This window comes from Cryptomeria japonica, chromosome 10 (assembly GCF_030272615.1).
Source record: "Cryptomeria japonica chromosome 10, Sugi_1.0, whole genome shotgun sequence".
Lineage (NCBI taxonomy): Eukaryota > Viridiplantae > Streptophyta > Pinopsida > Cupressales > Cupressaceae > Cryptomeria > Cryptomeria japonica.
Window position 1 is genome coordinate 247,868,956 of NC_081414.1, and position 17,041 is coordinate 247,885,996.

The following is a 17,041-nucleotide window of genomic DNA, read 5'->3' on the forward strand; positions in this document are numbered from 1 at the left end:
TTGAGATAATTCATTCGGAAGATATGTTTTTGGTCTAACTAGTTATGTGCTACATGGTTTATCTACATATTACCTTGTTGTCAACTTTTGAGGATGCGTGCTAGCGTGTGTGATGTTTGGGACCAATTAGAGAGTTGTAATAAGATGGTTTAGGTTCTCTCTATCTCCTATATTGAACCACTTTCACCACAATTATGTTTGATGGCTAACTTGATAGGACTTATGCTTGTCCCCTATTCTAGTCAACATAATTTATGTTTTGTGATGAAGAGGATGATACATATAGAAGACCAAATCAATGTTAATGTCTGGAGTGGTGTGTGTGTGTGGATCAGAGTGATTACATGATCATATCAATTCCGGAGTATGTAATGTGAAGTTGAGACAGAGAAGATGTGTGGTGAATGTTTTTTAAGTTGGTTGCTTGAGACAAAGTTTCAAAGGAAACTTCATGCTTAGAGATTGTTGGAGGTAGTATGTTGAAGGCTTATTCATATTGATTATAGATTCATGTACCTTTCTCAAAGATAGTGAATCTCCGTAGAAAGTTCTTTGTATCTTGTCTTGAGCCAGTGAGTGTTAACCTGCAAGTCTCTTGTATCTTGCCCTGGGGTTGTGCACCTCAACTTGCAAGTCCTTCCGGGAGTAATGAGATTCCTTGGTAGTGTGCCTAAAATAAATATTGTAATCATGTTCATATATTGTGAGTTGACTCTCATTATGGTTTTTTCCTCTTTGGGTTTTCCACGTAAGTCCGGGGTAAAAGCACAATGTTGTGTCACACTTTTATAAAGGAAGTGGGCAACACAACTAAAACTGTTTAACTTCAACCGCATAAAAGTGACATTCTAAATTGAATTTCAAAATGATGTAAATTGATCTTGAATATAGAAATATTAATGAAATTTATGTCTATTATTTTTAAAATAATAATAATAAAAAATTGACATTTGTTTTATATATTCAAAGACATATTTTTTATTGCTAAAAAATGCTCTAAATTTAGGGCTTGGAGAAGGAAATTAAGACTTAGAGGGAAAACTAGTAAAAAGAAAAGTAGCTCAAAGGAGGAATAATCTAGCACCTTAGAAGAAGGAAAATCATCAGGCTATGAATCTAAGATAGATCTCTTTGAGGATGAATATGAAGAACCTAAAACCACACCTCTCGCAGCTAAAACTAGAAGCCAAAATAGCTCAAAAGTCACCCTTTGTTAAAAGTGTTATGAAATATTCTAGTGTAAAACAAGAGAAGGGTAAGGGAAGTTAGAAGAAAAGGGAAAATCAAAGAAAGCAATAAAAGAAACCTTTGATTTGGGCTCTGCAAAGAAAAATCTTGCAAAAGAATCTTCTACTTCCCCATTAAAGGAAAAAAAAGAGAAGAATTTCCCCAAGAAGAAGGAGCAATAGCCTAAGGATCTATCCCCTTCTCCTTCTAAGAAAAAGACGAAGACATCACCTCAAAATAAAAGAAAAACACCTGAAAAGGGATAATCATGACTTGACCCAACAGAGGAATCTTTCCCTATTGAAGGAAAGAAAAGAAAATCCAAAGACTCATTAACGCCTCCATCACCAAAACACCCAACTCTTTTTGCTCTGATTGAGAAATGGCCTCAAAAGTAAGAGACTAAACCCTCTATTTTTGCACCTGTGGTAGAATAACCACCACTAGTGTCTCTAGTCTCACATATATTTTTTGGGCAAAAGGTTTCAACTACTATTGATTTGGAGGAAGAATTAAAATTAAAAAAGGTTGTTAAACAAACAACTATAAGCTCTCAAAGGTTGAAAACTATTGTAGGAAAGGAGAAGAAAAAGGAAACTCAACCTATGATAGACATCCCTTCTGATGCTAGTAGTGAGCATGATTACATTGAGATGGAAGAAAAAGTGCCAAAATTAGTGTCAAGAGAGGCACAGGATGTAGAAGGGGCACATGATATGGAAGAGGTTAGATTTTAATATTAATTACATGTTTATAATAAAATATTAAATTTGATGTTATTGAAGTTCTTCCTTGATAGTTCTTCTACAATCTACTACCATCGTTACAATTATGATAATGTCAAGGTTTTACTTCTTTGATTTATAACATAATAGTTCAAATGGTAATAAAATAATGACGACAAACTATTAAAAACCACAAAGATCCAACCACAACAAACCTTAGTTCTACAATAAAACATTCACCATACACCGATGAAGAAACCTAAGAACACGCAAATTAACAAATGGAACAATAATACCATTTACATGGCAAGAAGGGTTTTATCTCCATTGATCTTGTTTGATATATTTACTCTCAGATTTTGTATCGTGCATAAGAGCTCAACAAAGAACAAATTGTGGTTGTGAAGTCACTTGATCGCAAGAAGGCTTGATAGACACATCAATTAGGGTTGATAAAGATGAAAGCAACCTCTTATATAGAAGACACTTTAAAAAATGAAGGGATGAGATTAAGAGGTGAAAGAAATAAATGGTCGGCTAGGATTAAAGGTTAGGTAAAAGAAATAATAAAATATGAAGGGGGTAGGTAGAGGAAAATTAAGAGATAAATGACATGTGTCATGAAGAGAAAAAACTAATGAATTAATTAAATAAATAAAAATGTATTTAATTAATAGAAGAAGTGGGACCAATCAAATAAATAAAATATTTATTTAATTTATGGAAAATATAATAAATAAATAAAAATATTTATTTAAACAAGGAATGGGCTAGAAGAGGATAAGTGAATTAATTAAATAAATAAAAATCTATTTAATTAATAGAAGGCTTAGTATAAAATAATTAAATAAATAAAATATTTATTTAATTAAGCGAGGACAATTTTAGGTGTCTACAGGTTCAATTTGAAAAATCCTTCTTATGAATATGACCTATTTTTATTGGGCATCGTGGTTGTTGCTTGATCTTTCTTATGCTTTAAAAGTTTCAATTTCTTTGTTATAAACTATGGTACATTTGAGCTTGAAGAATATAAATTTATGGTCTACTTGGAATTCCTTTATCTATTTATGCATTGCCACAATATTCACTACATTCAAAGAGCCTTGCAACTTTGAAGAGAAATGTATTTGATTAAATTCTTCCATACTTATTTTGTCTAAAATCTCATCGTATTTGTAACTACAATATTCTATAGATAGATTATAGATAGGTTATATATATAATCTATCTATAGAATATTACAATTACAAATACAATAAAATTATTTATAATTTTTTTTGACTATGTACATTTATGTATCTATGTGTGTGTGTGTGTGTGTGTGTGTGTGTATTTATGTATGTGTATATGCACACACACATGGGACACGACCATAATCTTTGCTTGATGAAATTATTTATTTTTTATATTCAACACATTTTATTTTAGCTTATCAATTTACATTATTAAATGCATGCAAAAATATAGTGTTTAGTATAATCAACTAGCTTTAGATTTCTTTCATCTTTATCTAACAAAATTATATTTTTCAAAACTTAGGTGTTTGGAAATAATGGCATGCCACTATTGATGCGGTGATGATTACATTAATTTTTTTTGTCCACGTGGTCCGTTAATATCCTATCTAGATAGTTGGGTAAACAGATCTTTAGTGTTTAGTATAATCAACTAGCTTTAGATTTCTTTCAGCTTTATCTAACAAAATTATATTTTTCAAAATTTAGGTGTTTGGAAATAATGGCATGCCACTATTGATGTGGTGATGATTACATTAATTTTTTTTGTCCATGTGGTATGTTAATATCCTATCTAGATAGTTGGGTAAACGGACCTTTGCATTGTAATGACAACTTGAATCTAAAATTTGAAATTGAAAGAACTGCATGATAAATTGTATACCATGCAATTCTATTTGCTTTGATTATGTAAAAAAAAAATCTCTTTATGATTATTTTTGTTACTTTCACATCTATTTCTAGACTACTATTACAACTATTACGACCATTGGAAAACTATTATGTTTTCCATCAAATTGTTTTGATATACATTTAGGATATGCCTCTTTATATAATATATTATATAACTACTTGTATTGCTTTATTGTTTAGTTATATCTCTACTGTTATGGTTATTTCACTAGTATTTCCATAATAATGTTATGATTATTGGACACCGATGCCTTGACTAGGGTTTGATACATTATAATTTTCAGAAATTTTAATTTCCAATTATGGATTATTCTATTTAGTTATAGTAATTCTTCAATAGATTTTATTATAATGACAAGATGTTTTATTTAATTCTAGCTACCAGCCTGTTTAATTTAAATAACCCTATTTTGTGGTTGTCTCAACTTTCTAGTTATGTTCATAAAACCTCTTCATCTTCTTCCCCCCTCCTTTTTCTTCACCTATTCTTCAAAGTTATAATAGAAGATCAAAGCAATGAAAGGATACATTAAGCACCAACAAGAGGCATCATTTAATCTCAAGGACAATAAGGTAAAGACAAATCAAATTGAAGAGGCATGCATATTAATGAAAAATTCTATCACAGATAGTTCTACCCAACCCTGGATAGATGTAGAAGGAAAACCCATCTTGGACTTGAGTTGATTTTCCATATAACCATAAAGATGTTGAAGACTAGGACAATCAAAAGACACCTAATTAAATGGAAGTATATTCCACTTGAAGTTATGACTTGGAAATATGATTTATTTGGTTAGAAGTCAACTTGGGTGACAACCATGGCATAGTTAGATATATATGAGTTGGTTTATTATTATCATATTGTGAATTGTGTTCTTGAAAGTTTTGGAGGTTTACCATCTCAAGCTTATCATTCTTAAGCAATATAAAAAAAATTGCAACATATTTCCTATTATATATGAAAGTCTCTTATGCAAATTATTTCACTACAAAATTAGAGAAAGCATGAGAAGATAATAACATGTTAATTTATTTGTAATATTTTCATTTTTAATTAATTATTTGTAAAAGAAAATAACATTAAAAAATTCACAATTCATTAATTTAAATGGTTTGTTAATGATGGTAAGTGGTTTAGAAAGAGTTCTTTAACTCAAAAGACATCAATTATTAGACCAATGCTTTTAAACTATATGTAGACATTTACCATACAACATGAGCATTAAAAAAGAGAGTCAACCTGCATGCTTGGTACCCATATGACCGCCTGCCAGAATATTTTTTGTTTTTGCAATCAATATCTTTGGCACTATTTGTTTCTGCCACTTAAAATTCAAAGCACCTTTGGGGCTGGTTGTTGGAAGATCAACCTCCAGTTCTGGTTTTCTAATTTTAGTGGAACTTCTACAGTGGTAGAAAAGCCTCTAATTTTACCATGGCTGGAGAATTTGGTGAATTCTGCTAATTTGTCAAAGAATATCTGGTATGTACAGTTATCATGTCTAATTTGTGAGGGAGTTTAAGGAATTCAGTTTGAAAGAAGTCTAGATTTTCTTTTCCATAGATTCTTATATCCTAATAATAGTGTTTGTAGATTATGGTAAAGGAATTCCGTATACTTGAAAAGTGGGAATCCAAATCTTGAGCAATTCAAATTTACATGGCATTTTTCTGAGATAGGTTTGTTCTTTGGCCTACTACTCACATCAATAAAAAGTAGAGAGACCAATTATCTCAATATGGTATAGACATTTTTTTCCCAAAAATAATAGTTCTTTGGTATCAGACAAATTTCTTTCTTTTTTGAGTAGTACTACTTTAGTATGGAAAAAGTTTCTTGTTCATATTCATGGTAAGATATGGTTGAAATGATAGTTATTGGAGTCTTCTCTAATTAGATAATGGTTGAAATGAATGATAGTTAAGAGTTTTATAAATCTTTTTCAATTTTTTAATATACATTATGTCTATAACAAATAATAAATTTGATGTTCTTGAAGTTTTTCATTCATGGTTCTTTTACAATCTATCACTATCTTTACAATTATGATAGTGATAAAGTTTTATTTCTTTGATTTATAATATAGTAGTCTAAATATGACAATACAATGGGTTCAATTTGAAAAATCTATGTTTCTATGGCTATGATCTACTATAATTGAAATCATGGTTGTTGCCTGATCTTTCTTACGCTTTAAGTTTCAATTTCTCGGTTATAAACTATGATGGATTTGAGTTTGAAGAATTTTAATTTGTGGTCTATTTGGAATTCCTTCATCTATTTATGGATTGCCACAATATTCACTACATTCAAAGAGCCTTGCAACTTTGAAGAGACGAGTATTTGATTAAATTCTTACATACTTATTTTGTCGTATTTATAACTTCAATATTCTATATATATATATATATATATATATATATATATATATATATATATATATACTATCTATAGAATATTATAATTACAAATACAATAAGATTATTGACAAAATTATTGACTATGTATGTATGTATGTATGCGTGCGCACACACATATGGGGTAAGACCATAATATTTGTTTGATAAATTTTTTTTATTATTTATATTTCAGCACATTTTATTTTAGCTTGTCGAATTGCATTATTATATGCATACAAAAATATAGTGTTCAGTATAACTAGCTTTAAATTTCTTTCAGTTTCATCTAAGAAAATTATATTTTTTCAAAATTTAAGTGTTAAAAATAATGGCATGCCACTATTGATGTGGTGATGATTACATTAAAATGTTTTGTCCATTGTGGTCTATTTCTATTCTATCAAGGTAGTTGGGTAGATGTTTTGTCCATTGTGGTCTATTTCTATTCTATCAAGGTAGTTGGGTAGAAGGATCTTTGTATTGTAATGGAAACTTAAACTTAAAATTTGTAATTGAAAGAACTCCATGATAAATTGAAAGTTCTCTATAATTATTTTTGTTACATATGTTTCTAGAGACAACTATTACAATTCTTATGACCATTGGAAAACCATCACAAAGTCGATCAAATTATTTGGATTTGCTTAGGATATGCCTCTTTATAATTTATTATATAACTACATTTATTTCTTTATTGTTTAGTTATACCTCCATTGTTATGCTTGTTTCACTAGTATTTCCATAAGACTGCTATGACTATTGGACATCCATCCCTTGACTAGGGTTTCATGTTCTAATTTTAAGCAATCTTAATTTCCAATCATGGATTATTCTATTTAGTTATTGTAATTCTTCAATAAAGTTTAATACAATAAAAAAAAATTATACCTTAAGTATTTATGTCAATATGTTTTATTTCATTCTAGCTACCATGCTTGTAATTTATAACCCTATTTTGAGGTCACCTCAACTTTATATACCCATAAAGATGTAGAGGACTAGGACAATCAAAAGATACTTTATTAAATGGAACTATTTTCCAGTTGAAGTTACAACATGGAAATATGATGACTTTGTTTTGAAGCATCCACAATTGATCAACATTGAGAATAATACTTGTGTGAAGGATCTTTGAACGCTATGCGTTTGTGATGTAGGAGCATCCCTGGTCCTTGGCAATCTTGCATCAACAAAAACAAAACATTTTGTTTTCTGTTTTGCAGTTTTAGCATTTCTTTCTACATTTTCTTGCATTTGCTCACTAGATCTTGCAAAGATGGATTTTGCTTATAATCACAATGATCTTCCTTATTCCTGAACCACGAGATGTTTGGATCATTTTTCGGCAAGTTATCGCTTCCGATTTTCGAGACAGTTTTCTGGCTTAGAACACCGAAACCACTTGGACCTATTTCCTATTGGTGAATCTTGCGGATCCTTTCCTTAGCTTGCGAAGCCCAGTTCTTTGTTTCCAATATTCCTTAGCATGTGGCCGACCTTCCCTATGATTGACACTTCTTCCTTTGGATTTTTCGGAGTATTTTCATTGGCAGAGGTCGACCTAGTGGTTTTACACGTTTCATCATGTTCATCGTTGTTTGATTCTTCATTGGCCGACCATATCCCTCTAGACCATATAAATCAATGCAATTTAGCTTGCAGAAGCAAGTTTTCAGAACCAAGAAGATCTATTTGGAGGTTAAGAGGTTTGATATTGACTGAGACTGTAATTGAGCATGTTTGTATCAGGCCTGTGAGCCGAATCTTGTAGCCCGCATGTTTCTGGAAGATTGTAAACAATTTTTCATGATATAATCAATCAATTCTGCATTGCCTCCATCATCTTGTCTTGCTTTCGTTGTGTTTTACTCTTGCTGCATGGTCCAGATAGATCTCATTGAGGTCCCTCCTATTTGTGACTGCACTAGTTTAATCCTATAGTGTGCATAAGGGTATGTGTAGTTGACTTGTGGCTACCATTATTCTTAACTAAGTTATGTGATTATTTATATAGTATTATTTAGATAGTTAAGTCATCATGGGTATCTAAATCAACTTGGGTGAAAACCATAACATAATTAGGTATATAGGAGTTGGTGGTTAGAAATTAACTGAAGCATGGGAAGATAACAATAACTTAATTCATTTGTAATATTTTAATTTTTAGTTAATGATTTGTAAAAATATAGTATTGAAAAATTCACAATTAATTGATTTTTGATTTGTTAGTTATGTTGAGTGTTTTAGAAAGAGGTTTTCTTGCTCAAAAGACATTAATTAATATATATATGCTTCTAAACTATTAAAATCATCTAGTTATCTTCAAGAATATTGGTGCAGTCACCTGTTAGGAGGGACCTCAAAGAGATCAATCCGGATCGCTCAGCAAGAGTAAACACAACGGAAACACAAGGATATGATGGAGGCTATGCAAAACATAATGAATTATATCATGAAAACTGATTACAATTAAACAGTAACAACTGGGTTACAGAAACTGGCTCACTGGCCTACTAAAACATGCTCAATTACAGAACATGTCACAACTGGGACCTCAAATCTTAAGATCTAGCTTCTATGTTCTATATTTTCTCTAGGTTACATTCTAATGCTCAATTACAATGATTTATATGATCCAAGGAGATCTGGTCGGCCCAAAAAGGGATCAAATGCCAAAGAACAAGACCTAACGTGTCAAAACAACAAGGTCGACCTTTGCCAAAGAAATTCCTCTGGAAAATCCAAAGGATGAAGGATCAAAGGGAAGGTCGGCCACATGCCAAGGAACATCGAAATCAACGCTCAGGGCTCCGTAAGCTACGAAAGGGATCCGGTAGATCACTAATGCAAATAGGTCCAAGCAACCGGTACTAGAAAAACTGTCTCGGAAACCAGTAGGATAACTTGTCGGAAAATGATCCAAATGCTCTGCGGTTTAGGAATAAGGTACATGATCAAGTCCTCAAGCAAAAATCCAACTCCTCAAGATCCGGTGAGCCAATGTCAGAAAATGCAGAATAAAATGCTGAAATTGCAAAACAGAAAGGAAATATTTTTGGTTGATGCAAGATTGCCAAGAACCGGGGATGCTCCTACATCAAATATGCAACCTTAAAATTTGCGACAAACTTTTATGAATTTATCAAGAATATGTATCAAAATATTTAAGTTTGATGGGGAGTGTTGAAACCTTAGCAATCCACATCCTTAGGATATTTAGGAGTTGTTTGATGTTCCTTTTGTTAGCCTTCTTTTTGAGTGGTTTGAGATAAGATCCATCTCTTTGAATTTAAATTTTTATATGTTCAATTAAAAATTACAACATTAAAATTTATAACCAACTTTTTAAAAATTACTTGAAACATAGATAAAATTATTTAAAATTAAAACTACTGAAATTATATGAATAATCCACAACTCACAAGATGATTGAAAGATAAAACTTCTCTTTTGAATAACTCGTCAATCAAATGATCATGAAAAGAAATTTGATTTAATGACAAAGTCTGTATTGAAAAATCTAAATAAATTTTTTTTCAATAAAAATAAATAATAAAAATCCACCACCTTTGGCTCATAACTTTATTTGTACATATATTTTCAGTAAATTCCTTCATACTGTAGTAGATCATAAATAAAAACAAAAACATCTTATTATCGGGATTCACATCAGATATTTGTGTAATGATTAACATATAATTCTCGAACAAGTGTTTCCTTCCAATTATAGTAGTACTTCCATGCTTCTGTTTTCAGATTAATGCTAAAATATCATCTTCAAAACTCAGATTACCGTTGTAATTAGGGCGTCTGGAATTCAAAATGTTTATGGAATTCTACTATTTTCTGTCGGTGTGGATCTCAATCAATGAAAGACAGCTTTTTTCTCGACTCCCGAAGACTGCTGTTTGTTAATATAAATCGTAATCATGTCTGCCTTGTCGAATATTTTCAGCACCTCCAACGCGGGCTCCATTAATGAAAATAAGTAGAAAGAAGATGTCGTGCAAGAAACAAACTCTAACTGCAAAAAATCTGACGGCAGCACAGTGACTCTGTAAATAACTAAAATGGCAAATTGAATTATACCCATGTCCGTCAATTGTCAGAAACATGCCGATCGCCAATGAGGGCGGCCACAGACACCAAAATGCACACGTAACGCCTCCATTACATGCCTCTCTTCTGCAAAACTTGTACGTAAACATATTTTTTTCATTGCGTCACCGTTTTCAAAGACCAAGGGAGTTAATAATGTAGTCTGTAACAGACCAAAAAAAATCAGTAGGTTTTGCGAATTTACGGGTTCCAGTCGCAGGAAGTACTGTTTCTGTTTCAGCGAATGGCTGAGAAGGAATCAGATAGGTTTCCCTGGGATGACGGTGCTTTTGATAATAAGTACTACTGTTACTCTGATCTATTAGGGGATGCTGCTTTGAAGAGTGGGGATTCGATCCAGGGTCTCTTGCCTTCTGAAAGTGGGGCTTTTGGATACAGCAGGGCGAGCAATGTGGCAATGGAGGCTGCAACTTCATCATCGGGAGGTTCGATGAACAGTGCGAGTAAGGGAGCAGAATTGGGCGTCAAGAGATCTTTAAAGAATTTGGAGGATGCTGAGTGCCACTCTGAGGTAATTCCAACTGCTAAATTTCTGTGCATGCCCTTTTTTGGGATATTTTGGAACTGGGGTTTGGTTATTGCGCCGGGATTTTCTCTTCTTTAATGGCGGATTTAAGTTCGAAGTTCCTATTTTTGCTCTTTGGGTATTCCTAGATTCTCTGAGCACGTGCTTCCGAGTTAAATAGGAACGTTTTGCTATAAACAAACCCATGTAGTTAGTTTTATTTGTGATGCAAGTTTTTAGAAGTCTACATCCACTTTAAAAGCCTGCTCCTGGTTTTCAGTATTTGAGAAATCAATAAAAACTTGTTTCCCTTTTATATTGCAGTTAAGTGCCAAAATTTTACACACCGTGAAACCCTCTAACTGCAAAACCTTGTGAAAAAATATTGGAGCCCTTGTCCGATTTGTGCCAATAGTCTGACTCAAAATTACATCTAATAGACTAATATTCTAGGGCAGGGAGATTCTGTTGTATAGAAGTTGCAAAAGGCAAAAAATCTGTAAATTTTCAGCTCTATTTAAAGGTTCCAGGTTCAAGATTTGTGGGTGCTATTGATAAAATGTTGGTGCCATTTACAGTAAGGTAATGGTCCCATGGAGATAGTCTTCATTACTATTCTCAACAGGGCAATTCAGAGGCAATGGATAGAACATGAAATTCACCTTTCAGGTGCAATTCTGAAGGATTCATTATTTAAGGCTTTCCCGTTAGCTGCCATTTGTTGAAAGTTCTTGCCAAATTTTCTCAGGGTGTGCTGCAAACTTATAGGCTCCTCATATTCTCTTCATTCAAAAGAATCGGCTTTCCTCAGTTCACGGAAAATAATGAATTTATTGCAGCAGCTGTAGCTCCTTCCACGGTACTGTGTCCTAAGAGAGTCTCGTGAAACTAAATATTCAGCTTTCTCCTATAGTTTTTCATCATATCACATTTAATATTTTTGGATACAAATTTAAGAAAATAACGCACTACACAGAAGCAATCAGTTGGAGGAAAACCCCAATAACTCTCAAGGACTGCTAAAACTTCCAGTTCCCCTCAATCTTTGCCAGCCATCCAGCTGATAATTTCCATTAATCATGTATTACTAGGTGGAGGTCTACATCTTATTGGAAACACAAATTAAGGAAAAGGATTCTTTTGCTTGTGCACGGTCATGCTTCGGTTTAAACTTTTGAAGTTTCTTCTTCACTTGGATTGTCAAATACCCAGATTCTTTACCTTGAGAATTTGCTAATAAATATATCTGAGTTATCTCAAATAAATTTTTAAGCAGTCACATCTGATGGAGACAGCACAATGACTAGTGCCCCGTTCAAATTTTCTGCCATGTCAGAATCAACAATGATTAAAAATCACCCTGTGGTTCGAAGGCAAAAATTTCAAACTGGCCAGCTACATGTGGTCCTAAGTTTGTGCAGGTTTTGTCATTTTTTTAGTAGACACAGGACATACCCAAAAATGACTAGCTGTAAATGGTTACATCATCCGGACTGGATTCTTGTGCCTTAAAGATGAGGTTTTGTTTTGTTGCCTACATCCAACTTTTTTTGTGTTAGAAATAATAGAAATATCGAGTTCGTTTAGATTTGGGGGATTTTACAATTGGGGCCATTAAGATTTTATAACCTTGATTCTCACTGACCATTAGTACAACTGCATGCATTCAACTCAATGCTCAAATGATTAGGGCAAAAAACTCTTGCTGGGTACACAAAAGTGATGCTATTGTGCATCTACCGTTGGCAGAGTTGGGGCAATTCTATTGCAAAGAAGTGCCTCCCTGGCTCTCCAGCTCAAAACTGAAAACCTTTGTTTGTGAAATTATTATATATTGGAAATAATATTCGAGTAGCCAAGAAAAATAGGCAGCTTTTGAGCTACTTTGTTGGCATTTAAATGGTGACCCCTTTTTTGAAGATATGTTAATTCAGTCTCATTCTAATATCTCGTTTTTGTGTAGATCTTTGATACAAATCCATTTGGAATTTTTGCTAATTCATTGTGATTACAGAAGGCCCAAGAGGATTCTGGTGATAATTCCAAACAGCCTTTTACATGTTCTTCCAAAAGAAGCAGGGCAGCTGAAGTTCATAATTTGTCAGAAAAGGTTTAGTACTTCCACTTCTGCAACAATTTTCGAAGAAGTTGATTATAATGATTATTGTTAAGCAGGTGAACTAAAACTGGACTAAACATTTCTGTTTGTGCACAAAACAGAGACGGAGGCACAGAATCAATGAAAAGATGAAAGCCTTACAGAACCTCATTCCCAACTCTAATAAGGTCTATTATGCTCTTCTCATTGCTGTGCAGATGTTTCAAATTCATTGTATATGTTCGAAAACTGAACACTATATTGTTAAAGCACATTTTTCCTAGTGTAAACAGTTCATCAAGAGTAAGGCGTGAGATTTTGCAGAAATGCTATTTCACCTTGGCTGTAAAACATAGTTTCAATTTGGCACTTACCAAAACCTATTGTCCTTCTAAGATCTTTGCTTGGTTTTCTGTTTTGGCAGACTGATAAGGCGTCCATGCTGGATGAAGCGATTGACTATCTTAAGAAGCTTCAGTTGCAAGTGCAGGTAGGTCCATCATTCAGTGCTAAATGATGGTAGTCTTACATTGTGGCATACAATAATATTAGTTCTTTTACAGTTTCAGTCATAAGCAGTATCCATGAAACAATTACTTGGGCGTTTTTTCATGCCTGTTCTTCACGCCGTCCGTACTTGATCATTTCTTGGTTGATGTGGACTGTTGCTAATTTGTCTTTTATTTGTGTTGCACGTTAATAACACCATAAGTTGAAATATTATTTGATGAGCCACACCAACATTCTTTGAGATTGATGTGCTAAATCCATATGGTCCAAGCTTTTTTGTATTTCAGTTAGGAAGGCCTGCTAAATCATTAATCACTTTTTCTTGTTGCGAATCACCCGTTTGCATGGTTGTGTTGTTATGTATTACTCGATGGCCAATATGCTTCATGGTATAAAGAAAGCAGGTAACAAAGTATACTACATAGTTTCTGTATTCAACCATTCAGGTTAACATGTGCCTCACCCTATATCTACTGGAATGCAGATTCTTTCTGCAAGAAGTGGAATTGACATTTCATCTATGTGCATGCTATCGGAGATGCAACAATTGCAGATTCCTCAAATACCCAAAACATATATGAATACAGGATCTGCAGGAGTTTCCCTGGGCTTGGACAGGACAATAGGGCTTGCAAACATGACCCAAGGTCCTGCAAGGAGTCCATTGTTATCCTCTCCTGATACACACCCTGAAAGCCTTCATAATATGGCTATGCCTAACTTGTCTTCAGCCGGGTTTGATGTTCACACTTGCATGCAAGACTCCAGCAAAATGAATCAATTAACAAATTCTGTTTTGCCACAAGTGCCAAGTTCTTCTCAGGTCAGTCCTGATTATTGCACTGGTAACAAATTCTATCATGGGAATTCTATAAGCAAGTTCTGATCAGTCTATTTGGCTTCTTTGGCAGGAAATCCATTCTGCATTTTTCTTGCAACACCACTAAACGGAGCTGTCCCATTGTAGAGGCATTTAACTTGAAGGATTTTATCGTGATTACTGAAATCTTTATTTTAGTATTAATCCAAGGCATCTGTCCTGCTCGTTTGCCACTCCCACTAATGTGTTCCAAAATAAACACTGAAAGAAAAGCACTGCAGGTTGCAATTTTATTTCCAAGTCTAGTAGATCTGGGAACATGTTTGTATTTTAACAAGACCATAAAAGCTTTTAAATTCACTGAAATTGTAAAATTTTAGCTTATATAAGAAAATTGAAACAAACCATCTATTTGTTGGATTGCACAATTTTAGGCCTCCTATCTTGCTATTTATATGGAAAGACACGCACTCTCTTGCATGGGCAAAGAAGCCCAACTGATTTGATATTCCTAAAGGCTCTGGTGGCTAAGTAACACAACCCAAATTGGGAGGAAAAGAAAGGCCAAAGTTTGGAACTGTATTTAAAAGTAGAAACATGTAGATTTTATTCTTTATCCATATCTGACTATTTAATCCTTAGACATCTTCGATTCAAGTTACCAATAAAGTATGCTTGATTTTAGACAGCTTTGAAGGTACTATGAATGTAATTGGGGAGTCAAAAAAGCTTAAAGTTTTTTTTTTTTTTTTTCAAAGTTGATATTAAAAATTATTTATACATTTCATTGAATTTAATTAGGGAGTGAAAAAAAAAAGCTTAAAGATTTTTCTTTTCCAAAGTTGATATGAAAAATTAAAGCGTTGGGCATCTTGGATATGAACTCAACTCAAATAAAAGTCCAATGCCTTACCAATCAATCTCAACCCTTGGATATCTCTATGCTTAAAAAAAGGTAATAAGATTGTGAAAAGTTACAAAAATTAGAAAAAGACAACTTTTTATAACTTAAACCATTAAAATAAGAGAGAAATTGTATACATAAATTAGATATTTGAGAGGGACTGATTTTTTTTTACTCAATAAACACTCATGGACAAGAAGAAGATGATTGATTACTAACACTAATTATTGGATATGTCACATGCAAAATGGTTAACATAGACAAACAACAACTATCAACCAACATTCAAATACCCACATAGGTGTAGGTTGTCTTGAATGAGAGGCATCCCCTCTTTCATTAGGTTAAATTTGATACTAAGATGCTCTCCATTAAGCCTTTTAGAGCTTAATCAAGTCTCAAGGCCTTGCCAAAACCTTGACTGCACCAAAGTCATAATTTTGTTGTTGAAGTCTTTTTCATGATGTTCTTTAGTTTTGTGATTAATATTTGGGGTTATGAGGCCTAAGATTGAGTCAATTGATTACTTCAAACCTTGCTATTTTTGGAAGCATTAAAATCAACAATATATGAAGAAATCAAGCCTTTGAAAGTCTTGTAAATGACTCCTTTAACATCTCACTTGGAGCCTACTAGAAGGAAGTTGGACTTAAAACAACTAAATGGTGATTCCTTTAAGGGGACAACCTAGATTCTACCATTTCATGCCCCTTTGAAGATGATTGAGGCACCCTTGGATGGTCTATTTAACTTGGACAAACTCACACAATACATTACAAAATAAGAGTGAAAGAAGTTATATCCCAAATAACCAAGCGGGAGAAAACTCCAACAAATTGGAATTAAGGAAAATTATACCAATTTAACTCAAGAAGTTTGAGACACAATTCCATCCTAGGATCCACGGTGAAAAATGCATGATTATGTAAACATGTCTATAAAACTCTAGCAAGATTTTTGTGCTTTGAATTCATTCAAACAAATTAGTTTGCTGAATTGTATAATTATGAAATAACTTTGGATGTGTTTCCTAGTTCACAAGGGTCTTAGAATTCATACAAAATTCAGTTACAAAATTTTCCCTTGTTACACTATTGATTATTACAATGCCACTATTTTGCCTGTTTTTGTCGCTAGATCATACTCGCCTTTCTCGCTTGTTGCCTTTGTTGTGCCCTTGGCCCATGATGAGGCTCCTACAATCCCTTGTTATGGTAGCAACTCACCTCAAGCTTTTCTATTTCCTTGTGTCATTATACCCTTGGCCTACATTGGGGACTAATGTCCTTAGGCTTTGCTAGTTGCTTCTTTGGTGCAAGATCTTTCTAGTGCTCCTATATGTGGTTTATGTCTTGATGTGCCAATGAACAAACCTAAGGTTAACTCACCCCTTGTCCTTGATGTTGTGGATGTTGGGTGCACACCCCCTCTAGTGCCTAATTTTTCTATTGGTGGATGTAGCTTTACTCAGGTGGTTGGTTTTGGTGCTAACCGCCCTTTGAGGGAAAAGTCTCATCCTTTTCAATGTGCCAAATCATCTCCAATGGTGGTTTGTGGTTAGGATGTGGTGGGAAATGAGGGATTCTATCAATATAGGGGTCTAGTGTGCAGATTCTTCAATCTTTGGCCTTCTTTTCCCGATCTTCACAAATGGGTGCTAGATTCATGGAGGCCTCTTGTGGTGAGTAAGATTGAGCTCTTTCCCTATGCTAAAGGCTGTTTCATTGTCTCCTTTGCCTCTCTTGAGGAAAAACATTTGGTGTTGGGTCAATTGTGGGCTTGGGGGGAAGCATTCCCTC

General features: G+C 33.5%; 1 protein-coding gene across 3 annotated transcripts; it reads left to right on the top strand.

Moving 5' to 3' along the window:
• The first annotated feature begins 10,064 nt into the window (after positions 1–10,064).
• Positions 10,065–14,766, top strand: LOC131052412 (transcription factor PIF3). Of its 3 annotated transcripts, XM_057987080.2 has the most exons (7): positions 10,069–10,482; positions 10,711–10,916; positions 12,925–13,020; positions 13,131–13,196; positions 13,433–13,498; positions 14,003–14,341; positions 14,430–14,766. In XM_057987080.2, exons 1-7 carry the CDS (start codon positions 10,461–10,463, stop codon positions 14,463–14,465), a joined length of 831 nt encoding a protein of 276 aa, XP_057843063.2. In that variant the 5' UTR covers positions 10,069–10,460; the 3' UTR covers positions 14,466–14,766. The 3 variants fall into 3 exon arrangements, with proteins under 3 accessions (XP_057843062.2, XP_057843063.2, XP_057843061.2); XM_057987079.2 differs by having other exon boundaries at positions 10,065–10,916; positions 12,928–13,020; XM_057987078.2 differs by having other exon boundaries at positions 10,072–10,916.
• Positions 14,767–17,041: the final 2,275 nt, after the last annotated feature.

Coding starts and splice junctions, on each gene's coding strand:
- LOC131052412 (XM_057987078.2), top strand. CDS start 10,629: ATGGCTGAGAAGGAATCAGATAGGTTTCCCTGGGATGACGGTGCTTTT. Junction 13,197..13,432: donor TCATTCCCAACTCTAATAAG/GTCTATTATGCT, acceptor CTGTTTTGGCAG/ACTGATAAGGCGTCCATGCT. Junction 14,342..14,429: donor AAGTGCCAAGTTCTTCTCAG/GTCAGTCCTGAT, acceptor CTTCTTTGGCAG/GAAATCCATTCTGCATTTTT.